Here is a 26,103-nt window from a genome sequence, read left to right as displayed (position 1 = left end):
GAAAATTGCAATACAACGAAGATCTCGTCATTGTAAGAAGGTGGAGCCGCTCACGTGGCGTCTGATTGGCTCCTCTCTCTGATCACGTGACACAGGGAGCGGGGATCTGCCTCTTGTAGGTGCAGACAGTGCAGATTCCGTGCAGAAGGCACCTGTGTGATGTAATCTCTTTCCCCTCGGGTGAAACGCGTCATCTCTGGGGGGAGAAAAGAGGGGAAAAAAGGGTTTTAATAATTTGTTATTAATTTAATAGAGGACAAAAAGATGGACACTTAATGACCAGGTGAGAATGTGCCAGTTGGCCAAATGCTCGTTCCCTACATGCTGCTTTATGCGTGTTCTGCCAACGCATAGTTGGCTACCTCAGAGGAGATTATTCCTCCCCATGAAATTATCTCCCTTTTTGTTAAAATGCCACATGCAGACCTCATCTTCCACGAGATTAGGATTTAAAGAATGACTCTGTCTTAATCACGCAGTCAGACACTGTGATTTATGGAGGTCAATGGAGAAACAGACTTCATTAACATACCCATGAAGCATCGACTCAGTGTGGTGTTGGGAAAGTTGCTCAAAATATCATGTCAATGTATACAGCGCTGGGGGGGGTTATATTACTGTATACAGCGCTGGGGGTTATATTACTGTATACAGTGCTGGGGGGTTATATTATTGTATACAGCGCTGGGAGGGTTATATTACTGTATACAGCGCTGGGGTTTATATTACTGTATACAGCGCGGGGGGGTTATTACTGTATACAGCGCGGGGGGGTTATTACTGTATACAGCGTGGGGTGTTATTACTGTATACAGCGTGGGGTGGTTATTACTGTATACAGCGTGGGGGTTATATTACTGTATACAGCGATGGGCGGTTATATTACTGTATACAGTGCGGGGGTTATATTACTGTATACAGCGCTGGGGTTATATTACTGTATACAGCGCAGGGGGTTATATTACTGTATACAGCGCAGGGGGTTATATTACTGTATACAGCGCAGGGGGTTATATTACTGTATACAGCGCTGGGGGTTATATTACTGTATACAGCGCTGGGGGTTATATTACTGTATACAGCGCTGGGGGTTATATTACTGTATACAGCGCTGGGGGGTTATATTACTGTATACAGCGCTGGGGGGGTTATATTACTGTATACAGCGCTGGGGGTTATATTACTGTATACAGCACTGGGGGTTATATTACTGCATACAGCACTGGGGGGTTATATTACTGCATACAGTGCTGGGGGTTATATTACTGTATACAGCGCTGGGGGGTTATATTACTGTATACAGCGCTGGGGGTTATATTACTGTATACAGCGCTGGGGGGTTATATTACTGTATACAGCGCTGGGGGGTTATATTACTGCATACAGCGCTGGGGGTTATATTACTGCATACAGCGCTGGGGGGTTATATTACTGTATACAGCGCTGGGGGGTTATATTACTGTATACAGCGCTGGGGGGTTATATTACTGTATACAGCGCTGGGGGTTATATTACTGTATACAGCGCTGGGGGGTTATATTACTGTATACAGCGCTGGGGGGGGTTATATTACTGTATACAGCGCCGGGGGTTATATTACTGTATACAGCGCTGGGGTTATATTACTGTATACAGCGCTGGGGGGTTATATTACTGTATACAGCGCTGGGGGGTTATATTACTGTATACAGCGCTGGGGGGTTATATTACTGTATACAGCGCTGGGGGGTTATATTACTGTATACAGCGCTGGGGGGGTTATATTACTGTATACAGCGCCGGGGGTTATATTACTGTATACAGCGCCGGGGGTTATATTACTGTATACAGCGCAGGGGGTTATATTACTGTATACAGCGCCGGGGGTTATATTACTGTATACAGCGCTGGGGGTTATATTACTGTATACAGCGCTGGGGGGTTATATTGCTGTATACAGCGCTGGGGGGTTATATTACTGTATACAGCGCTGGGGGGTTATATTACTGTATACAGCGCTGGGGGGTTATATTACTGTATACAGCGCTGGGGGGTTATATTACTGTATACAGCGCTGGGGGGTTATATTACTGTATACAGCGCTGGGGGGTTATATTACTGTATACAGCGCTGGGGGTTATATTACTGTATACAGCGCTGGGGGGTTATATTACTGTATACAGCGCTGGGGGGTTATATTACTGTATACAGCGCTGGGGGGTTATATTACTGTATACAGCGCTGGGGGGTTATATTACTGTATACAGCGCTGGGGGGGTTATATTACTGTATACAGCGCTGGGGGTTATATTACTGTATACAGCACTGGGGGTTATATTACTGCATACAGCACTGGGGGGTTATATTACTGCATACAGTGCTGGGGGTTATATTACTGTATACAGCGCTGGGGGGTTATATTACTGTATACAGCGCTGGGGGTTATATTACTGTATACAGCGCTGGGGGGTTATATTACTGTATACAGCGCTGGGGGGTTATATTACTGCATACAGCGCTGGGGGTTATATTACTGCATACAGCGCTGGGGGGTTATATTACTGTATACAGCGCTGGGGGGTTATATTACTGTATACAGCGCTGGGGGGTTATATTACTGTATACAGCGCTGGGGGTTATATTACTGTATACAGCGCTGGGGGGTTATATTACTGTATACAGCGCTGGGGGGGGTTATATTACTGTATACAGCGCCGGGGGTTATATTACTGTATACAGCGCTGGGGTTATATTACTGTATACAGCGCTGGGGGGTTATATTACTGTATACAGCGCTGGGGGGTTATATTACTGTATACAGCGCTGGGGGGTTATATTACTGTATACAGCGCTGGGGGGTTATATTACTGTATACAGCGCTGGGGGGTTATATTACTGTATACAGCGCTGGGGGGGTTATATTACTGTATACAGCGCTGGGGGTTATATTACTGTATACAGCGCTGGGGGGTTATATTACTGTATACAGCGCTGGGGGTTATATTACTGTATACAGCGCTGGGGGGTTATATTGCTGTATACAGCGCTGGGGGGTTATATTACTGTATACAGCGCTGGGGGGTTATATTACTGTATACAGCGCTGGGGGGTTATATTACTGTATACAGCGCTGGGGGGTTATATTACTGTATACAGCGCTGGGGGGTTATATTACTGTATACAGCGCTGGGGGGTTATATTACTGTATACAGCGCTGGGGGTTATATTACTGTATACAGCGCTGGGGGGTTATATTACTGTATACAGCGCTGGGGGGTTATATTACTGTATACAGCGCTGGGGGGTTATATTACTGCATACAGCGCTGGGGGTTATATTACTGCATACAGCACTGGGGGTTATATTACTGCATACAGCGCTGGGGGGTTATATTACTGTATACAGCGCTGGGGGTTATATTACTGTATACAGCGCTGGGGGGTTATATTACTGTATACAGCGCTGGGGGGTTATATTACTGTATACAGCGCTGGGGGGTTATATTACTGTATACAGCGCTGGGGGGTTATATTACTGTATACAGCGCGGGGGGGTTATATTACAGCGCTGGGTTTAAGGTTTAAGGACACAATATTTTTTCCACGGTATTTCATCTTGAAGGACATATCCACACAATAATTTATATATTATTACGTTTTTGCACAAGAAATAAATTCTCTTGTGCAAAATCCAGTTTAAACCATTCACAGACCTCAAGAGTCTCTTGTTCGGTTACCTCTCCGACGCAGCCGATAATCCACGCACATCAGCTGGCATTAAGACTCATCAGTTTGCCAACGTAAAGGTCTCGCGGTTAATTATTTGCTCTGATTACTCAAGAGCTTTTAATCACACGGCGGCGGGCAGCGCCGATTAAATAAAGGTTTAAGCTCCCGGAACAATCCACGGCGCGTCCGACGGGCATTTACGTCACACTCCAGGATACACGACGCTAATCTCCACTTACATGGGTCTTTCCGTAGGTCACGCGGCGTGGGCGTCCACAGTGTGGATTATTGAGCCGAACGGATGATGAATGGCCGACACCAGCGGGTGGACGATGCCAAAAAGATTATTGCATTCTGGATGTTAGGTACCTGGCTTTCCTGTTTCTGTGGACTACAACTCACAAATTGCTTAGCTATTCTTTGGAACTAATTAGAATTATTGATTTTTCTGTATATATGATGTAATAACTGCGGATGACACAGTGATCCAAGGGTTCAACTTGTAGTCCCTTTTTGGTATATTTTGGTGTCAGTGGTGGGATACCCAGAGTCGGTACGCTTGAAGATCATCACAGGTTAACGTATAACCGCCTCGGGAACGGTGATTTTCTAGACAAAAGCGCGCCTCACCTGTACGGAGCGATCCGCTAACACAGCCACGCTGCGTGAAGGTCGCGACCAACGGACGGGAGACCGCAGGACGGGACATCACGGATGTCAGATAGCACCGGAGCGCATCTTCGCTCTTCTCTTCACTCTGACGGGCGGCAAAGAGCGCGTGAGACGATCAGGAGTCCGGTTCAATCGCAGAAAGAGGCGGCTGCGCGGAAACTTACGGTCAGGTCGCAGTTTCTCCCTCGATTCTTCGCGATCACCTTCCCCGTGGAGAGGACGCGGGTCTTCAGAGCCTCCCAGAGCCTGTCGGATACACCCAACATCACCAAGACCGCCTCGGGGTCCTGCAGATGCAGCAGAACCTCCCCTGATCCATCCTCAGCCTTCACACTGAAACGCATGAGTTAATGTCACCGCACCGACGTATAACGCTTTATTTCTTCCACATACAAAACATACACAGAAAACCGAACCGGTAGAACAAAAAAAGGACATCGATGAAGATGAATGCTGGGTACTTACCTGGCTCTGGCTCTGAAAGCACCGGACTGGGATGAGCAAGTGGGGGATCGACTGCAGGCTCCCTTAAGATCAAGAAATAAATCGGTTTCATTGTGTGTGTGTGTGGGGGGGGGTTCCAAGGATCCATGGATCTGTGACTTGTTTGGGGGGGGGGGGCACTTACCTTACTAAATATATCCCTGCACAGGGAGCATTCCCAATATAGAGTCATGCTGAGGACATGAGACACCGAGCACACTGTCCGCCGAGGGGCCGGGAGCCCTGGGAGTTGTGTGAAAAGGACGAGAGGTGGAGACAAAGCCTGCAGACTGAGCGAGACCACCGTGATCAGAAAGAGAAGGTATAACAGAGTGCAGAGGGCAATCACTTCAGTTTACTGCCCTCTTAATCTCCAAAAATGTCCGCTGCTCACCTGTGTTCTGCTGGGAGGCCGAGGACCCTCACGCAGGTAACAGGTGTGCTCCGCAGGTAGACATTGCCAGACCTACGGGCAGAAGAATAAAAACCGCAACATCAAGAAAAGAAGAGAGAATTCTAATTTCTGGAACTCTTCTGCTACATTGTAAGGCTGGGGGGGGTAAATAAATGATTTCACATTTATCTAGAGCAGGGGCGTCCAACCTGCGGCCCTCCAGCTGCTGCAGGACTACATCTCCCATAATGCTCTTTCAGCTAAAGACCTGGCAGTATGGGAGATGTAGTCCTGCAGCAGCTGGAGGGCTGCAGGTTGGACACCCCTGATCTAGAGGAACCCTAACTAAGCCCATGCCAAATTGTGCCCTGAAGGGGATAAATAAATCCCTTCATGACCCCCATTGTCCTGCCAGATAAATGATCTCCTGGGAAGCGGACCGTTAAAACGACAACGTGCGTGAAGAGGAGGACGGTACCTGGACACTTTCCTCTCCATTCCCTGCAGCGATAGAGTGGCCCCTGGGAGCAGCCCAAGAGGATACGGGACCCAGGATAGATCCATATAGACAGAAACACAGGCTTGGCTGACACAGTCGCCCAAGGTAACCTTGAGGGAGACCCCATGAGGAAGGAAAGTCTCTGAAGAGGGGAGAAAGCGAGGGTCAGATCAGCCGGGACCACTTTGGAAGATAAGGTTCTTGGTTCCTACCTGGAACACGAGTTCTGGAGGAAATCAGGCGTGTGTTCTGCATGTCGCACATGGAACGTTGGGTCATCACACCATTGACAGAGAGGAGAGACCCTGTGGAGCTAAAATGGACCAGAATAAAGGAGAACAGTCCCCAAAACAGTTAATACATTTATTGAAGATATGTGTAACTTGCGCTTTTTAACCTGGGTTAAGATAACTTAAGGGAGGAATAATCATGCAGCTTCCGAGGTGGGTCTCTAGCGTATAAAACTTGCTGTAAACGTCATTGCCGAGTAATATTCAGTGTATAGAACTGAAAAACATGATTTTGGGAGAATGATGAGTTTGCTTTAAACAAGTCCCGTTGGATCTCTACGGTATAAGATATCTGCATGTTACAGGTTGGGCTGAACCTGGACTAACTAATAAGATCAGCTTGGATACAGAGCTAACACTCACTTTAACTTCAGTGCCTCCTCCACAGACAGAGGCTCCTCGGGGGTTGGCAAAGGCTTGGAAGTCTGTAATGGGAAACAAGGCGCTCAGCAGGCGGATACACAGGAATGGTGTACGCTCCGCGCATGTATACACTGGTTTAATTACCTCCACGTCTTGCAGCGTCCACTCACCAGGAACACTCAGGCACAGGGGGTTTTGTTGGATTTTGGGGGGCTGCTTACTTGGACTGTTAAATATTCCTAGATCCTGTTAATGACACGTGATAAGTAGACCGAGTCATAGTAACGGGGGGGGGGGGGGTGACATCAGTAACAGAAAGATTCATCAGTCTACCCCCAAATCTGCCCCTCCCTCTGCAGGGCGACAAAAACAGAAGGAGCCGTGAGCCTGCCCCTCCCACTGCAGGGCAACAAACCCTCTTCACACACCCATACCAAATCCGTGAAAGTGAATCGGTGCTCACCGTGGCTCCATTTGCAATTAAGCGATACGCTCTGTTGGGCAGAAGGAAATGATGCCAGCGAACAGATGACCTGGAAAAGATTAACGCAACCTGCGGGAAGAGAGAGGAGAAAAACCATACACGGGTGCCGCGATGAAACGATAGGAACAAATATACCGCAGCGGAAGCCCAACCTTTGTGTGTTGGTCTCGCTCTCTCTTCTCTCCTTCGGCTTCATCTAGTAGACGAGGCGTCCCCATCCACACGGCCCTGGCCTGGAACCGCAGCCTCCCGTCGTGGTCAGGCAGCTGACCCTCCAACGCCTCCACCAAAAAGAGTCGACACGGCCGAGGCCCCTCAACTCGTGACTTCTTAGAGGTGGGCGACAAGGATGAGGTTGATTGTGGACAGAAGGGACAGCTGTGGTACGGATGAAGGATTCTTACATCGCAAGCAAGAAAAAGAACATAGGTCCTGCAAGAGACGCAAGAAGACGTGGAAATCAAGTGTCGGCAAGCTTGTCTGATCCCTCCTCAATCATTATCATGAACAGATCCCTGGCTGAGACCAAGGTGAACGGAACAGACGCTAACTAGAATATATAATAAATGGTCGAACCTTAGAAGTTTACTTTTCTGAAAATAACCCCCTAAAAAAACAATTATAAATATGAATTTTGCACATCCAGGATCTTTCCTATTGTGCACTCTATGGAAGGTACATAGGAACCCTTACTTCTTGCGCTGACCCTCTGACTTCCCTTTGTTCTGAATCCTCTCAGAGACCACACGATACTGACGTACTTCTAGAACACACCCTGCAGAAACAAAGGACTTTATCGTTTAAGACTTAGGACAAAAAAAAAAAAATAAGAATTGTCTATTTTTAAATAACCAAACTCCACCAATGCCAATATTGAGAACAAGGAAGAGGCGATAAGTCATGGTTGGCGTGACTAGCATTAAAGAAGACGGCCTGGATGTCTGGTTTGGGAGATGTGGGCCTGGGAACCAACTTGCTCAAGGCATAACCTTATCTTGTTCTCCGAGGAACCACGGGGGTAAGGGGCTGGGTGGATGTAGGGAGTGAGTAGAAGCAAAGAGTTTGGAGTTTGGTTGCTGGCCGAGAAGCATTTAATAAAACACAGAACGGTTCACGGCTACCAATCCATGCGATGGGGGCACGGGGCAAAACCATGCAGGTGAGAGTATCCGTCTGATCCTTCAACTTAAGGGATCCCGAAGAAGAGACGTGAAAAACACCAACCAGGACCTTCAATGGGTGGAAAGACGGAAAAAAGAGAGGCCTGTTACATTGTTTCCAATCTATACAATGTATGCCACGAGTCTCATGTACACTGCGCTAGTCAAATAGTCGGGTTACAAATTCTATTTCTAAGTTTTGTTTGTCTCGCTGTCACCTGGCAGCAAAAAAATATATTTCCCGGGTTCTGAACACCCACAGAAACGGTTGGAAAAAAAGAAAGAATACCTTTTTTTTTTTTACTGCTGTAATTGTGTATTTAACATATTAATCCGGTACTTACAGGCCGGTGCAACAGGTCTTGAGAACACAATGAAGAGGAGGACCAGCGGAGATCTTGGATTGGATCTTCCGTCTGAGAAGGTCTACTGTTAGATACTAGGGAGGGTAATTTAGCAAAAGGAATTATACACCAAGGAGGTGTCATTGGAGAATACTGAAAGGGAAGAACATCGGGGGGGGGAAAAAGTTAAGATTTTTTCCCATAAAAACAAATATTAAACATCTTAAACCCACCTCCGGCCGACACAATGGTTAAGCATTCTCTACTTTCTACTGTTAATCCCACCACACCCTCTTACCGTTTGAAGGGGGCAATTGTGTGGATCGCCAAAGACCTCTTCATGCAAGTGCCTCTCGCTCCTCTGTTTCGGGTTTGAGAAAGAGGACAGAGTCAGGCTGAGCAAGTTTTCTGCGATACCCGGGGCCCCGGAGCTGACAGACCCCGAGAGGCAGCGTTGGGTGACATAACGAGGACACAGCCTGCAAGCCAAGAAAGAACCACAAAAAAGAAAGTCACGCCACAAGTCTCTCTCAGTGATCGTGCTAAAGAGAAGGAATGGTATCTCAGATGTATCCTCTTTATCTCCCTTCCGCTTACTTCTGCCGTAGCTCCTCCATGATGTCCGACACCCACAGATACTCAGGCAGCGCCAGCCGGTACTGTAAGAGGAGGTGAACGTGGAGATAACCGGCTACGGAAGCGGGTAAACACGGGGAGCAGAGTCGGGAGAACTCCACAACTCTCAATCTGCTCCTCAGGCAGCACGAGAGGACGATGGTGGAGAAGAGCGGGCTGGGAGACTGCTGGAAGTGTGCATCAGAAACCTGAGAGAGCAAGAGAGACGCAGACGAGACAGATGTGCAAAGTACGCTGGGTTTTCTGCACAAACGAAGGATCTTTCTTATCTCTGAAACCGCCCTGACTCCTTGCCTTTCTCCTCATTGTCTCACCTCTACCGTCGCTCCTTCTCTTAGACCCCTTCCTCGGTTGAGTAGCTGCAGGTACGCCGTGCACAGGGTCACCTTCCTGTCCAGTTCGTAAAGGCCGGCACGGGCATCCAAAACTCTGGTCAACACGCCCTGAACGGGGGGAAAAAAGGAAACAACAGAACAATAAGGTAAAAATGGATCACTTGACCCTAGAACACCTTGAGTGTTGCCTGGAATTCTAAGTTAATTAAGCTGATTGTAGCAATAACAAAAGAGAAGAGGAACACCTCCTGAAAACCAAACGTTACATTTGAAAGGAAGAGATTTTCACCTTGTATGACAAAACCTTGGACACTTTCTCCTTATCACCCTTTGGTCTCTGCTGACGTCGGTGGTCATTTTTCACATCGCTGAGAGGCGCCCGGTCCTCCGCCTCCTCCCTGGCGTAAGCGACAGGTAGCGGCAACAACGGCGGAGGCAGGCAAAGGAGGCACGAGGAACCGCTGACGGCAAAAACCCTTTGTTGGGACCCTCGCAGGGTGAACACCGTCAGCGACGTCACTTTGTAGGTCTTGCCTACGCACAGCGCGTGGTACCAAGAGAGCTTGGAGGGGGTCTGTAAAAAAAAAAATAAAATTAAAATGAGTCACGGAAAGGGGATGTGACAGAAACAGAAAGGAATAACCCGCCATTTGCCCCAGTAGGGGGGGGGGCACAGGCAGAAGAACCCTATTCCTTATACCTATAATCATTAAAATGCTCCCCACCATGGAGACACATCTACGTGTCATTAAGAGGAGCTTTTCACATAAATACATTAAATTTATTTAAACTAGGTATTATTTAAACCAATAGCGATACGTTTTTTGGTAAGCGTAATACCTTTGGAGAGACTTTGTTTAAAAATAAGAGACTATTATAAGTCAAAGAGGTGGAGATCTGCCACAAAGGGTGGCAAAGATAGCATTGTCCTCCTCCATCCATACAAAGGCTGCCTGAACCAATCAACAACAATCAGCAACCTAACAACAGGGGAGATATAACTTAACAGGGAGGAACAGGAAGTTAGCATATACATGTTTAGCGTCGGTATAGATCAATGGCTGTTCTGTTGCATCGAAAATTGGTACAAAAAGATATAAAGTCATGGACCGTGAGGGCTCCGGATAACTCAAGTACAGAGAAAGATGTCACCTGTACGATAACCGGGACAGAAGTTTCGGAATCTTCCAGAAAGAAGAAGAACACTTTCTGTCGAACATTCAGGAACGAAGTGACGGACGTCAGCTTCCCGGATACAGAGACTCGTTCTTTCCGAGAACGTGACCTGGGAAAGAGGAAACAGGAAACTTAAAATCGCACTTCACCCGCGTCCAGAACTGCCTGCACGCCATTGCTTACCTGTCGTGTAGATGCAATAAGGCACTTGTAGGTGCGAGGGCAGGGAGCGAAGCAGGATCTGACCTGTCTTCGCTTGGAGGAGGTGGGAAAATACGCAGAGGGGGTTCGAGCACTTCGATGTACCCTCCTGATGAGACCGGAGGACAAGACGGGATGTACGACCAACACGGAAGGAGAACCAGAGCCCCAATTAGAGATAAATCCAGGTGTGACATCTGAAAGAACATCAAGACATATTATATGAATATAATGAATGCGGGTACCTCACTGTCACCGAACACAGCGGGTATTTACCCACATCATCGCTCGCACACGCATGTACACCCTTACCTCACATGGTATGGAGCCACTACCATCTCGAAAATACAAGCTCCCGTCATGCTGCGAGCCATCACCGGGGGGCTCATCCGTTACATAACCCAGGAGGAGGAGACGAGCCCTGGGGAGAATCTTGTCTGTTGCTGAAGGAGGATCTTGCGCATGTTTCTGCCCTTCCGCAGACCAAGCCTGAAAGCGTTCTGTACCCCAACCCAGGAGAGAGACGCACGGTGAGCGCTGAAGGGAGACGAGCTGGGAAACCGGGGCAAAACTGGAGAACAGGGAGAAAACAGAATAAGACACATTGTAACCTGATTAAAATTTTAGGTTAAATATTTGGCTCCTCGTTTATATATATTATAAAAAACCAAACAAACGATATAAATATAGAAGAGAACGTCAGGAGGGGAGATTAGATAATGCTAGTTGCACCACCCTATGCCATGTCTGGCCTTCTCGGACATCACACGGAACCTTAATTGTAAACAAATTATCTCCAATAGAATTACACAAACTATATAAAAAACATACGGTATGGGGTGGTTCTGATAAACTAATTTAGTGATTCTATAAACTGTGCCGATAGTCCTTGTCCTTTAAGGATGGATGCAGACCTGTAGCTCAGAGGCAGCTGTGGGCACAGCCCGCGCAGGCACCTAATGATTGCGTCGCTTAGTTCTGGAAGAGAGGGCTCTTCTCGGTTTGTCAGGTAGTCACGGACGTGTTGCTGGGTTGCCTTCAGCCACGCGGACACCTGTGTGGAGACAGCATGGAGATGATTCTGCTGGAGGTGACAGCGCAAGGTCAAAACATTCCGTAATAGAAGTTGTCCTAGGTTGGCACGAGGTGGCTGGTACTGGCTGAGCGAGAGCGTGCGGTGGAGATGAACCTGGGGGATGCCCAGGCTCAGCGAAGCTTGTTCTTTGGCCACGCATGTCCATCTAGAGGTCTTACTTCTAAAGAGTTAGGCTGCTCTAACCTGGACCACACGGTTCCGCTCCTAACCGGTCAACCAACGATCTCCGTCTGTCCCCTCCTCTGATTTCCAGCTTTGCCCCGTCCTATAGAATGCCCCTCTAGGCTTGTCCGTCTTTCCCCCCTGCCTCCAGTTGCTATGTGGTAGCCGTGGACACACGCCTCCGTTTAACCGGGGAGATCAGAGGATCAGCCCAACTGCCCCACTAAAGCAGGACAGTGGGGCAGCTCGGTAGGACAGTGCCGGAAAAACAGGACTATGCCGCAGAAAATGGTAGTTGGAAGGCATTTTTGTTTATTGAAGCCCCAAACTCTGGAGCCGTCTCCCATACAAATAGCCAGAGGGCCACTTTTGTATCAGAGGTTGTGGTTAGAGGTATGATGGGTGGGGGTTGGGGGCCTTACCATATTTCTTTTTATATAAGTCTATTGGATGGTGGGCTCCTTAGGCAAGACTGGAATGGAAATACGTTTTATTTTCATTATTTCATTTATAGCAATTTCCTGTTGTTTATATACACACATTATTGTGAATGTGAGTGCTGTGGAACACTGCAACACATCAGGAGGTGCATGTGGATTTGGGACCCAAAGAGGGACTGGCCAAACTTAACAGGGACACCTAGGAGGTATGCGAGATATGGAATGCAGTACAAGGTGAGGTTGGGGCTGCACGACTTACCTGGGCCCCTGGGGGCTCCTCTATCTCCATGGTAACATCAGTCCGTGTGCGTTATTCCCTCCTATTTGTAAATAATGGTAAAACCCGGAAATGAGGCAGGACGGCACCATGGCTCGCTGGCGGAAGTAGACGCACGATGGTGGATTGAAACCTGACAGAGATCATACGCCACCTAGTGGTCAAACCTGTGATTTAGATCATCTATAGTAATGTTCCTAGCGCGTGCTGTCAGAGGTAGCGTGGCCGAGCGGTCTAAGGCGCTGGATTAAGGCTCCAGTCTCTTCGGGGGCGTGGGTTCGAATCCCACCGCTGCCATCTCGTTTTTCGTTTAGTTTTTACGTAAATCTAAAATAAGCCTCATTAAACCTATTAGATTTATTAGAATTAGATTTAATTCGTTATATGAAACTAGTGTGCTTTCATACCGCTGTGAGTGAATGAGAGTTATAGCATGCAAACCAACGTATCATCAAGCTAAATGGGCGTTTTGCATTTTACTAGTAGAAATGTAGCCGTCTTAATTTGATACTACATATACGAATATAAATATGTGTTAAAAGCTCAATAGCTGAGTGGAACGTTTTGGGTTTATATATATATATATAAAACGCCCCTGTGTATTTAAATGGGGATGGGAAAAAAAAATTGGGCTCGTCCGGGATTTGAACCCGGGACCTCTCGCACCCAAAGCGAGAATCATACCCCTAGACCAACGAGCCAGGTACACATTGGCTTTGGGAATGAAGCATTCCATAGTCAGAGAGGAGCGACCCTGTTACTCCACGCACTTCCGTTCGCAATATCTGTTTTGCCTTTCCAGGCTACTTGAGTGAGTTTTCTTGTCCTGTTTGGAAAGCCAGGGTTTATACCGTGTTTCCCCGAAAGTAAGACAGCGTCTTACTTTCTTTTTATCCCTAAAAGCCCCACTATGTCTTACTTTCGGGGTATGTCTTATATTGGGAAAAATTTTTCGAATTTAATGCTTTCCTACCTTTCCTTTCTTCTTTCAGCTTCTTTTCCTCCTCTTCGCCAGTTCTTGTCTCCTTCCGGGTCAGAGGGCACGGACAGCGGTGGGCGCGGCTTCAGTGTTGTGCGCCGGGATCTGACAAGAAACCCCGGCGCACAACAGCTGTTGCCGCGCAGATCACAAGGGAGCGGTATCGGAGGTCATTAACAGACCTCCGGCTCCCTTGAGTGATTTTAAGCCGGGTTGAACCCGGCTTAAAATCACTCAAGGGAGCCGGAGGTCTGTTAAAGACCTCCGATACCGCTCCCTTGCGAGCCTGCTCCTCCAGCGGCGGACATTACTGTCCGTCTCTGGAGGGGTGCCGGGTGCCGCAGGTTGGCACCCCCTGGAGTGTGGCGCCCTGTGCGGTCGCACACCCCAAAGGTCGGCCCTGCTCTAAGGGGCCGGCCTTAGGGGTCTGCGGCCGCACAGGGTTTAAATAAAAACATCGGGGGTTTTTTTCAACTTTATTTAACATCCTCCATGTTAAATAAAGTTAAAAAAACTTTATTTAACATCCTCCATGTTAAATAAAGTTTTTTTTAACTTTATTTAACATGGAGGATGTTAAATAAAGTTAAAAAAAAAACCCCGATGTTTTAATTTAAATCCTGTGCGGCCGCAGACACGTAAGGCCGGCCTTGGTGGGGACTTCCCGGCCCCTTAGAGTGGCGGACCCGGTCGCAGGTGCGGCGGGCCTAAGGGGCAGGCGCCCCTTATGCCCTGCGTTAATGCGGCCGTAGGCCGTAGGCAAATCCCCCGTGTTTCCCCGAAAGTAAGACATATGTCTTACTTTCGGGGTACGGCTTATATTAGCTGACCCCTCTGAAACTCCCGATACGTCTTACTATCGGGGGTGTCTTACTATCGGGGAAACACGGTAGTAACAGTTGAACAGCTCAGACATGGGCTCAGACATGAAAGGTCCAGTATTTGGAATTTTTCACCAATAAAATAGCCTTAATCTGAAGTATTCCTTTTGTAATTGAGGGGAAAATGAGGTATCTGATGCCCAAGTGCCCTAATAGAACATAGATGCATTCCTTGCAACGAAGAACGCAATTCACTGTTTCTGTTAATTCTATTCACTTCCGAACTGCTCTGTGAAAGGCAACATCAAGTGGTAGCGTGGCCGAGCGGTCTAAGGCGCTGGATTAAGGCTCCAGTCTCTTCGGGGGCGTGGGTTCGAATCCCACCGCTGCCATCTTTTATTGACAGACAATTGCCAATGACGCATCCTCTATTAAACGATACAAGCGCAACTTTATTGACACAAGCGTTAAACATTAAAGAAGCTTTTGTGCGTACATGAATTACCTCTGTGTGTTTGTTGGGAAAAGTGTTTGCATGTGCCCACGTGCACATCTTAAACAGAGTATTCCACAGAACTAGGATAACCATGTGGGCTTACTTTTTTTTTCCAGGGCGCATATTATTTTAACATGTGAAGTGCTGTCCGATGTGAGGGTTGCATAAACTCACAGGAGGGAATCAGCTACTTGGTTATACACAGAAGCGGGTTTAACCCAGGGACTCTGGGGTAAGCAGTGCTTACCGGGTAACAAAGCGGAAACAAACTCCCCGCCCATTTCTCTAATTTCAAAATTCCATAGCAGGATTGCCCACCAATGTCAACAGGATCTCCTATCCGCATCCCGCACTGGAGGCTACAGGTTAGCCGGAGCCAGAAAGTTCCCAGGTATGCTCATCTGTCCTACATTTTTGCAGCAGGGGACTGCGCCTTGGACTTGCTGCCATAGGCCTAGACAGCCTAGGCCAGAACATATCGCTGGTTATACATCCCACATGCTGCAGCAGGCAGCACTTTACGTGTGCAGATCAGCGACAGGTGGAAGTTCTGTGGGACACCATTATATGGCCCATGTTATCACATAGGTGTTCTGCTTTAGGCACCATAAATTTTAGGAGGTATCTTTTGCAATTCCACTGTATGGATAAAAGCATTTGAACAAGTTTCACCTGAAATATCAATCTTTGGAGAAGGTGGGCCTCATAAACAGGGACCAGAAAAGCTGGTTTTGAACAGGCTGGACTAGTTTGGTTAAAAATATATATATTTTGTGGTGTTACAAATATTTTGGGGGGTTTTCATAACCTATGTTACTACTGTATTTATTTATGTTTTCACATGCACATGCACATGCACATGCTCATGCACATGCACGGTAGCGTGGCCGAGCGGTCTAAGGCGCTGGATTAAGGCTCCAGTCTCCTCGGGGGCGTGGGTTCGAATCCCACCGCTGCCATTCCGTTTTCGTTTCGTTTTTACGTAAATCTAAAATAAGCCTCATTAAACCTAATCTAATTCGTTATATGAAACTAGTGTGCTTTCATACCGCTGTGAGTGAATGAGAGTTATAGCATGCAAACCAACGTATCATCAAGCTAAATAGGCGTTTTGCCTTTTACTAGTAGAAATGTAGCCGTCTTACTTTGATACTACATATACGAATATAAATATGTGTTAAAAGCTCAATAGCTGAGTGGAACGTTTTGGGTTTATATATATATATATATATAGAGAGAGAGAGTAGAGGTTGTAGCCGTATTAGTCTAGTGGTGTCAATATCAAATAACAGATGGAATAAGTATCTTGTGATAATACCTTTTTTATTGGACTAACAGAATTTTGGAATGACAAGCTTTATTTGATTTTATATATATATATATATATATATATATATATATATATATATATAAACGGCCCTGTGTATTTAAATGGGGAAAAAATAAAAAATTGGGCTCGTCCGGGATTTGAACCCGGGACCTCTCGCACCCAAAGCGAGAATCATACCCCTAGACCAACGAGCCAGGTACACTTTTTCTTTGGGAATGAGCTTGTGAAGCATTCCATAGTCAGAGAGGAGCGACCCTGTTACTCCACGCACTTCCGTTCGCAATATCTGTTTCCCAACTGCTCTGTGAAAGGCAACATCAAGTGCTAGCGTGGCCGAGCGGTCTTAGGTGCTGGATTAAGTCTCCAGTCTCCTTGGGGGCGTGAGTTCGATTCCCACCGCTGCCATCTTTTATTGACAGACAATTGCCAATGACGCATCCTCTATTAAACGATACAAGCGCAACTTTATTGACACAAGCGTTAAACATTAAAGAAACTTTTGTGCGTACATGAATTACCTCTGTGTGTTTGTTGGGAAAAGTGTTTGCATGTGCCCACGTGCACATTTTAAACAGAGTATTCCACAGAACTAGGATAACCATGTGGGCTTACTTTTTTTTTCCAGGGCGCATATTATTTTAACATGTGAAGTGCTGTCCGATGTGAGGGTTGCATAAACTCACATAGGTGTTCTGCTTTAGGCACCATAAATTTTTGGAGGTATCTTTTGCAATTCCACTGTATGGATAAAAACATTTGAACAAGTTTCACCTGAAATATCAATCTTTGGAGAAGGTGGGCCTCATAAACAGGGACCAGAAAAGCTGGTTTTGAACAGGCTGGACTAGTTTGGTTAAAAATATATATATTTTGTGGTGTTACAAATATTTTGGGGGGGTTTCATAACCTATGTTACTACTGTATTTATTTATGTTTTCACATGCACATGCACATGCACATGCACATGCACATGCACATGCACATGCACATGCACATGCACATGCACATGCACATGCACATGCACATGCACATGGTTGGTAGCGTGGCCGAGCGGTCTAAGGCGCTGGATTAAGGCTCCAGTCTCTTCGGGGGCATGGGTTCAAATGCCACCGCTGCCAAATGATCATTTTCTCAGTGTACAATATGTGTTATATGAACACACAGTATAATCTATATTATACTGAACAAAATTGTTGCTTCATGAAATCTCTGAATTGTTACGTTCATTTATAAGCATTAACCAGAAAGACTGGTGAAACCAGACTTCCTGGAATCCAGTGGCGTGGCTACAGGAGTTGTAACTGCGACAAGGGCCCGTCTCCCTAGGGCAACCCCTGTGACCACTTGTTCCTGTCCTCTCGTGTCGGTTCAGGTGACACAAATAAGCTGTTTGGGGGCACTAACAAATTGGGGGCAAAGATTGCACAGGCATGCCGCTTGTGGGTTAGGATGGCACTGATAAGCTGCTTGAAGGCAAAGGTGACACTCACAAGCTGTTTGGGGGCAAAGGTGGCACTGTGGGACATGTTGCTTGGTGAAGTTAGGGGGTACTGGGGCAATTTTCACACCAGGGCCTGTGGCTTCTAGCTACTACCCTGCAGCACCATAAAAGTTTCTTGATAAAGCTGCTCCTTTCAAGGTAACAATGATTAACTTTTTAGTATGACTTTGTTTACTTTTTAGGAGTTTATTTTCCAGTTTCTACAAGTCTGCAGCAAATAACCTCACACTATATTAACAACTGCTATGATAAGAAGTGGATAACAAACAACAATGTATTATAATATACACATTGTGGAGCTCTTACAATAACTAGTGGCTCTCAAATGACAAATAAACCTTCATTGACTGCAAATATTAAAAAAATAATAAAATAATACCGTATTTTTCGCTCTATAAGACGCACCTGCTGATAAGACGCACCTAGATTTTAGAGGAGAAAAAAAAGGAAAAAATATTTTGAGCTAAAAAATGGGCTAAAATATTTATTACAATAACTGAATAAGCTATGAACACAGTAAGACACACACAGTAAGACACACACAGACACAGTAAGACACACACAGACACAGTAAGACACACACAGACACAGTAAGACACACACAGACACAGTGAGACACACACACACACACACACACAGTAAGACACACACACACAGTAAGACACACACACACACACAGTAAGACACACACACAGTAAGACACACACACACAAACACAGTAAGACACACACAGTAAGACCTCCCTCCCTAACCCCCCTTCTCAGTATCTCCCCTCTAACTCCCTAACCCCCCCTTCTCAGGATCTCCCCTCTAACTCCCTAACCCCCCCTTCTCAGGATCTCCCCCCCCCTGCCCCGGTCACTTACCTTAAACTCCTGTGTTGGAAGCGTGAGGCGTTTGTCTCGGGTGCCGGCGCTTCACCGCTGAGCGCCGGCGTCTGACGTCATGTGCCGGCGCCCAGCGTAAAGCGCCGGCACCCGAGACAAACGCTTCCAACACAGGAGTTGAAGCGCTGAGGCAGGCGGCGGTGGCGGCGGCTGCCGCCAGCAAAGGATTCCTGTATATCTGTCAGGCAGAGGGGCCCGAGAGTTGCCGAGCGGTTGTCTTCAGCAACCGCTCGGCACCCCTTGGGCCCCCCTGACTGGCAGAAATCCAGGACTCCTCTGCTGGCGGCCGCCGCCGCCTGCCTCAGTTGCGACCCCGGATTTATCGGCGTATAACACGCAGGTAGGGTTTAAGCTCCGGATTTTAGTTAAAAAAGTGCGTGTTATACGCCGATAAATACGGTATATCGTTGCCCCCCCTCCCTGCCTGCCTGCCTGCCTGCATGCATCTTCGCTCCATAAGACGCAGCTGATTTTTCATCCTACTTTGGGAGGAAAAAAACTGCGTCTTATGGAGCGAAAAATACGGTAAATATGTGTAGGGTTTCAAAGGAAAGGGCTGCTTCTCCACGTGGTCTTCACTACAATAAAATGATCATTGTCTAAGGAACATATCTTTTTTTATTGCTTTTCCTTGTTGTTATCGTGCTATGGAATCTGCTGCCACTTTATAAGTTTAAAAAATGTGCCAGGTCAGACCAGTTTGTTGTTTATTTAAACTGGTTTTTCCTGGTACGAGGCTCAACCCAAGAGACAGAGATAATAGTTAAAATGGAGCAGCCTTGGATTTGAAGATATTCGTAAACTAGGTACTGCCTGGCTTGGATTATAAGGAATCTAAATTCTCTATCATGAGCGCACCCCGTGGTTTTTTATGTCGGACAGCAGGTACAGAGACACATTTGCTATACTTATTTTCTATATTTCTATCTCATTTCTCATTTTACACATTTTAATGGATCATCAAAACATGGTGCCTTCTCCTCATCCCCTTCTCTGTTTTGTCTCGATATCTGTGGTCAAGCTGTGATTTTCTTCTTTCTCGTTTCGTGCTCCCACACATATTATATATTGGTTTTTTTCAGGACAAACAGGGCTTTCTTTAGATACCATTATTTTTATCATATCATCTAATTTAATATAAAAACAATGATACAATATGGCGATTTTTGTGACTTTCTCACTTTTTAAAAAAAAACAACTTTTACTCATCTGCAAAAACTAATGAAAAAAACCTGCTAAATAGATTCTACTATTTGTCCTGAGTTTAGAAATACCCAAAGTTTTTATGTTTTTTTTGCTTCTTTCTGCACGTTATGGGGCAATAAGTACCAGTAGCGTTTTGCTATTTCAAAACCATTTTTTCCCCAAAGCTGGTCATTTTGCCCAATGTGCTATTTTGGGTGTCTTTGAAGCCGGCATATGAAATTCACCCCATCAAACCATATATTTTTTAAAACTAGACACCCCAAGGTATTTCAAATGCTGGTATTTTAACCATTCCCATGCACTAGGTCTACCATCAGCCTTTATGGTAGTAAAACATTTTTGTATTTTGTTCACACACGTTGTACTCCAGGTATAAATTTACCGCACCTGGTATATGTCACTTTTTGAAAGGTGTGCATTTTTCATATTAGAATTTTGACTTGTCAAAAAGTCTGCCCACATATCCTTATTCAGGTGTCTTTGAAGCTGGCCAATACAATTTACCCCATCAAACCAAATATTTTTGAAAACTAGACACCCCAAGGTATTTGAAATGCAGGTGTTTTAACCCTTTCCATGCACTAATTTTACCACCAGCCTTTGTCAAACTTTATGGTAGTAATTTTTTTTTGTACTTTTTTCACACACATTGTAATTCAGGTATAAATTTACCGCTCCTGGTATATGTCCGTGTCAAACAACACCCCAATATGTGTTCAGTAACACCTCATGAGCGCAGTGATACCCCACATGCATGGGTTTGTTGGGTTTTTTGGGAGGTGTGTATTTTTTGCCATTTAGACATCTGGTCAGACTGTGCCCACTTCCCATTTTTGGGACATATTTGAAGCCGGCCAATTCAATTTACCCCATCGAATCATACATTTTTTTAAACTAGGCACCCTATGGGCATTTGTAACGCAAATTTTTTAACTCTTTCCATGTGGGAATTTTTGTGAAGCTATAGCTCATAAAAAAACTTATTTTGTTTCTTTTTTTGGTGACAGTGGGGAATTTTTACATGTTACCATATTTTTTTTTCTTTATTTTTTTTAAATTTTTTTTTACATTTTATTTATTTATTTATGTATTTATTACTTATCTCACTGATTAGTGAGCTGGGCTCCATTGAGCTTGCATGGTTGGATGCAGTGCCTGCATTCAACCTGCAGGAGGAGCTCGAGAGTTCTCAAGAGGGTCTGGATAGACCCTCTGTGAACTCATTATTTTTTCTATTGTTGACACCATCTTGTGAATGGCGGCAACGTCATTTACAGGATGGCACTTGTGGTTGCTCTTCGGAGCAATCACAAGGCAGTCGGGGTAGGGATAAAAAAAAAAAAACAGCTTGTCAGTGTCATATTTGTCCCCCAAAACAGCTTGTCCCAAACAAATTGCTTGTGCCCACAAACAGCTTGTTTGTGCCAAAACAGCTTGTCAGTGCCCACAAACAGCCTAGCTGTTTAAGCTTTGCCCTCAAGCAGCCTTCATGTGCCATGTTTGCCACCAAAAAAGATGAGCAGAAGAGAAAATCCTGGAGGTGTGGAGGGGGCAATTTGCGAGGGGGACTCAGACCATTTGTTCTGTAAGGGGTCCCAAAATTTGTGATGGCGGCCCTGTCCACACTCAACCAACTGTCTGTCTACTGTTTCCTCCATAGTAGCTCATAGATATAGATACATTTTTACTGTATCAACCTTTCTTCCATTACAGTCACTGAAAAGGGATGTTGCCCATGTCCCATAAGAGATATTACTGCAAGTCCGGGTGACACTGTCCTTTTTCCCTGCTCTTTCATGTGGGAGCCAGAAAAAGACAAGGTTTTGAAAGTTTGTTGGGAGAAGAAGCTGGGACCTGGCCAAACAATCCAGGTCCATTCTCAGATGGTTTCATGTGACAAGGTTGAACAAGATGATGATTATGTTGACAGAACTTCCTTGACACCAAACTGGGATAAAGAGGGGAAAGGTGCCTTAGAGCTCCGTGACGTCAAGGCCTCGGATAATGGCGTTTACACCTTCTGGCTTGGTGGACCAAACACCATGTGCTGTGAAGTTAATTTAAAAGTAGAGGATAAGGTGCAAGCAGTAGAAAAAGGGGATTGACTGTTGTAAATTATTGTGTAACTTTATTCAGAAAAGATGATTGGACAAATCGAGGCCACACGGTCAACATCAGATGTTTAGTTTAAGAGATCATTGAAACAAATGAAAGGAAATGGTCATGCCCACCCAGCACCTGCGATCTTAGTTCTTATTCAGAATATCTAGGTTTACATTGTCCAGAATTGATAACCTGTTCCACAATGTAGTACGTAAGGAAGTCAGTAATTAAAAGGTCAATTAGTGTCCTATAGATCCCCACCAATGTAAAAAAACTCTTATTAAAGTACTTTGTGAGTATCTTAATATATATTCTTTAGCCAGTGCTCAATCAATGGGGGACGGAGGGTCTTGTTTTAATGAAATATGTATAGAACGTGCACTTTGGAGAGAAGGTGATGTGTTTAGCCAGGGAGCTGATTATTATTATTATATATTTGCCATTCTACATTATTGTTGTTTTTTTCCCCTGTTTGCATAAGCACCTAATTATTTTGCTTGTTTTTGTAATGTCTCGTTACAAACATCTTCGCAGTGCCAAACAGCTTGTCTGTGCCTTTTTTGCGCCAAACAGCTTGTCAGTGCCCACAAATAGTGCCTTCTGTGGCCCCAAAAATTACTTGTTACAAAACAATGGATAATTTTACCATTTTAGAAAAAAACTATCTGTGTTCTTTATAGATCTTTAATCATTACGTGTTACAAAAGTTTAACCCTTTCAGTACAAAATATTTTTAATTAATTGCTATTAATAGTCAAACACGAACAATGTCACCCATTTATTTTACAACTTAACAGCAATGGCACTGCAGCTCAGTATTGGAGAAACTTTCGTTCTGAAACATTAGGCTTTTTTGTACCATGTTTGCTCCAGTGTGCCTTTGCCATATTTGCCCCAGCCACTTTGCCTGTGCCATCTTTGTTCCCAAACAGCTTGTCAGTAATAATAATAATTCTATGAACTGTGCTTGCAAATATGAATGTAAAAATGTATTGTATGAAATCTATTTGTGGTATATGTAAAATGTAAAAAATGTAAAAAAAAATCTATCAATAAATAAAACTCTGTTCATGGTAATGGTTACTAGTGATATAAAAAAGAGGCTTGATGTGCATGTTCTAGCAACAGAGTGAAAACAAACTTGATCTTCTGTAATATTCTGTGAAATATTTTTTGTAAAAATGTGTTTTTTAATCTGCATGATCTGACACCTTCGCATCACCTTCACATAACCTTCACATCACCTTTGCAGCTCCTGCACACCAAGACGAGGTGGCCGAGTGGTTAAGGCGATGGACTGCTAATCCATTGTGCTCTGCACGCGTGGGTTCGAATCCCATCCTCGTCGAAATCTCTGTTCCTTTTCCTTTAAAACATAGCTGTCACTCTACTAGCATGTCGGTGAAAGTTCAGCACGTGGTTGCTGCCACATCATGTTTTAAAATCCGGCCTTACCCATAAGACAGTTTCAGTATTATCACACTGGAATTTCAAGGCTGTAACCAATCTCTAGTGCTAGAGGCTAATGCACTGTCACACATGTCATCAGACCATGTGCACACCAGGAGCACAGCTTGGCTCGTTGGTCTAGGGGTATGATTCTCGCCTTGGGCGCGAGCGGTCCCAGGCTCAAATCCCGGACGAGCCCATGCTTTTAATTGTACAAATAGCTTTGTACTACATTGTATAGCTTAGCTCAGGGGCATCCAACATGCGCCCCACAGGACCTCGAGGTGCAGCCCGCGTGAGATCGGCAGCCCTGGCAACAGGGATCACAAGAGCCCTGCTGCTTACCTGTGGGAGGGTCTTTTGTACTTCACAGAGGAAGCAGAACCCAGCAGAGTCACGTGACTCTGCTCCAGTCCTGCTTCCTCTGTGCAGTACAAGAGAACGCAGAGGGAGGCCACGCCCCCTTGTTACAGGGTCACCGTACCCAAGGCTGGGTACCCCTGTTTGAGGGCTGAGGAATCACCAGTCAGTCCCTCGTACGGATAACACTCAGCTATCCACGGATCATCCAGACCACCATTCGTAGTAAACGAAGAAGAACTCTCTTTATTACAAACACACAGAACTTTATACAATCTCAATGCAATGTGTACCGAACCCAACCCCCAATCCCATCAGCCACATCCCATCAGTATACAGGGGATGTATCAGGTGAGGGGATTACAGAATACAATGGGTTCCCCCACCTGTGTTATCCCCCCTGTAGTGCGGGTGCCGTCTGGGCAGACAGGGCTGTGCTGGCTGATTAAGAGCCCCAGCCAGATTATAGGATCGTCTCTTTGAAGGCTGGGGCTGAAGCCACATCAGTCTCTGGGCCGGTTACACAATAAACACAACATAAAACATTACCGGGTCACGGTATACGGAACCGGACACAAAAGTGCTCCATGACCCGGCTAAACTTCATATGACCTATGAGCCAGCTAGCCTGGCCCTGTCACAGATCTCCCCCTTGACCAACGGTCCGGCAGACCAGGCAGATCCTCACGGGTCTGCTGCAGGCTGTCCGAGTGGACAAAGTTCAAAGGTGCAGGCCTTAGTTCATGGCCCCCTTTGTCAGAAGCATCCATTGAAGGTGGGCCAGGGCCCTGGTTGCCCAAACGGATAGTCAGTAGTCCTCTGTGAATTGGAGGACGGTCCCAGCTCAGCCGGGGGCACATGGCTATCCCCCTCACCGGGGTAACAGGGGCACCTGGAGACTCTTGCTCCCTAGTCTTGGGAACTGAGTCTGGGGCAGCTGCCAGGCCAGGGTGGTTGCATGGAAGGAAAACCCTGCTGATCGGGCCGGGGGCACTCGGGGAACCAGGGAAACACGTAGCGGTAGTAAGCGAGGCCTCTACCGGGACACTGGAGTGACCTAGGGGACACTCTGGGACAGGAACAGGTGCCCTTACAGGGTTATTGGGCGAGCTAAGCAGCTCTGCGGGGTACTCAGGGGACCCAGGGGAATACTCCGGGGCAGGGACAGGTGCCAATACTGGACCACCGGGAGGGTTAAGCAGACCCTCGATCTTCCTCTCTGGGACAGGTGCCTCTGCCTGGGCACGGGGAGAGTCAGAGGAACACTCTGGGACAGTGACCTGGGCTTCTAGGAGGACACTTGGGGAACCAGGGATCACTTCGGAGAACACAGGGATAGGAACCAGGCTACTGAGAGGACCCAGGGAACTCGGCAGCCCCTCTGGCGTCCTCGCTAGGTTAGGGAATGGTGCCTCTACCGGGTCACATGGGACTTCATAGGGAACCTCTGGGGCAGTGACCCGGGCTTCTCCCAGGACACTCAGGAAATCAGGGGGACAGTCTGGGGCACTGGCTTCTACGGGCATAGCTAGGGGTTTGGTGAGGGGGATTGTGCCACTTACTCGGGCGGTGGGGACAGTCATCTCTTCTGCTGGGGTAGAGCAGCCAGGGTTGTTGGTGAGGACTTGGGTCGGAGCTTTTGGCTTCCTCCTCCGCTTCTTCTTGCTGGCGAGGACCTCGGTTCTTCTCGCCAGGGCAGGGGCCGCGGAGTAGGTGAAGAGGACCTCGGTCCCACTCCCGCAAGTTGTAGTACCATGCTCCCAGTCTCCTTGTAACTCCTGGAGCTCCACTCTCCGCAGCAATTCTTTATAGTCCCTCTCGAGCTGCCATTCCTCTTGGACCAGGCCATCCATAACAGTCTCCAGCTCGGGGGGAATAGCATAAACCAGGACTTCTGCACGGTTGTCCCAGATTGTATCCCTGCGGTACTGGCAGGGGCTTCCGAAGGACGAGTCAAATTGGAAGGCATCATATATCAGTCCTGGGTCGACGGGGCTATACAGCATCAGAGGGTCGCTGTGGTCTTCACCTGCTAACTGCTGGGAGAATCCCTGGTAGCGGCTCTGGAGGTCGAGCTCTGCATATATGAGACCCCTCAATTCGTCTTCCCACTCCGGCAACGGGTTCTCCCCCAGGAGTGGAACTCGTAGATCCCACATTGTCCAGTACTGTGCCCAGTATGATTCAAAGTGGGGATGGGAGAAATCATCCCTCCAGTCTGCAGGCGCAGACTCTAACTGCCATTGCTGGTG

At 46.5% G+C, this 26,103-nt stretch overlaps 1 protein-coding gene and 7 non-coding genes across 8 annotated transcripts; 5 read left to right on the top strand and 3 right to left on the bottom strand.

Moving 5' to 3' along the window:
* Nucleotides 1-50: 50 nt before the first annotated feature.
* On the bottom strand, nucleotides 51-12,731 carry LOC149275371 (CST complex subunit CTC1-like). The gene is made up of 22 exons (XM_089504844.1): nucleotides 12,702-12,731; nucleotides 11,659-11,798; nucleotides 11,057-11,315; nucleotides 10,727-10,941; nucleotides 10,520-10,652; nucleotides 9,657-9,941; nucleotides 9,347-9,475; nucleotides 8,994-9,220; nucleotides 8,695-8,875; nucleotides 8,014-8,122; nucleotides 7,586-7,667; nucleotides 7,045-7,324; nucleotides 6,872-6,961; nucleotides 6,409-6,470; nucleotides 5,968-6,068; nucleotides 5,735-5,897; nucleotides 5,257-5,328; nucleotides 5,008-5,152; nucleotides 4,845-4,906; nucleotides 4,544-4,712; nucleotides 4,338-4,464; nucleotides 51-196 (listed from the first exon to the last, which is right to left on the bottom strand). The coding sequence occupies exons 1-22, from the start codon at nucleotides 12,729-12,731 to the stop codon at nucleotides 51-53; spliced, it is 3,207 nt and encodes a 1,068-aa protein (XP_089360970.1).
* A 203-nt stretch (nucleotides 12,732-12,934) lies between these two features.
* On the top strand, nucleotides 12,935-13,016 carry TRNAL-AAG (transfer RNA leucine (anticodon AAG)). The gene has a single exon. It is a non-coding gene; the product is annotated as a tRNA-Leu (tRNA).
* Nucleotides 13,017-13,348: 332 nt separating this feature from the next.
* TRNAP-UGG (transfer RNA proline (anticodon UGG)) lies at nucleotides 13,349-13,420 on the bottom strand. Its single transcript has one exon. It is a non-coding gene; the product is annotated as a tRNA-Pro (tRNA).
* A 1,409-nt stretch (nucleotides 13,421-14,829) lies between these two features.
* On the top strand, nucleotides 14,830-14,911 carry TRNAL-AAG (transfer RNA leucine (anticodon AAG)). Its single transcript has one exon. It is a non-coding gene; the product is annotated as a tRNA-Leu (tRNA).
* A 981-nt stretch (nucleotides 14,912-15,892) lies between these two features.
* TRNAL-AAG (transfer RNA leucine (anticodon AAG)) lies at nucleotides 15,893-15,974 on the top strand. Its single transcript has one exon. It is a non-coding gene; the product is annotated as a tRNA-Leu (tRNA).
* A 493-nt stretch (nucleotides 15,975-16,467) lies between these two features.
* On the bottom strand, nucleotides 16,468-16,539 carry TRNAP-UGG (transfer RNA proline (anticodon UGG)). Its single transcript has one exon. It is a non-coding gene; the product is annotated as a tRNA-Pro (tRNA).
* An 842-nt stretch (nucleotides 16,540-17,381) lies between these two features.
* Nucleotides 17,382-17,463, top strand: TRNAL-AAG (transfer RNA leucine (anticodon AAG)). Its single transcript has one exon. It is a non-coding gene; the product is annotated as a tRNA-Leu (tRNA).
* Nucleotides 17,464-23,308: 5,845 nt separating this feature from the next.
* Nucleotides 23,309-23,390, top strand: TRNAS-GCU (transfer RNA serine (anticodon GCU)). The gene has a single exon. It is a non-coding gene; the product is annotated as a tRNA-Ser (tRNA).
* The last annotated feature ends 2,713 nt before the right edge of the window (nucleotides 23,391-26,103 follow it).

Source organism: Sceloporus occidentalis, unplaced genomic scaffold, assembly GCF_023333645.1.
Source record: "Sceloporus occidentalis isolate IW3139 unplaced genomic scaffold, rSceOcc1.0.p SCAF_292, whole genome shotgun sequence".
Lineage (NCBI taxonomy): Eukaryota > Metazoa > Chordata > Lepidosauria > Squamata > Phrynosomatidae > Sceloporus > Sceloporus occidentalis.
This window is presented reverse-complemented; position numbering and strand designations above follow the sequence as displayed.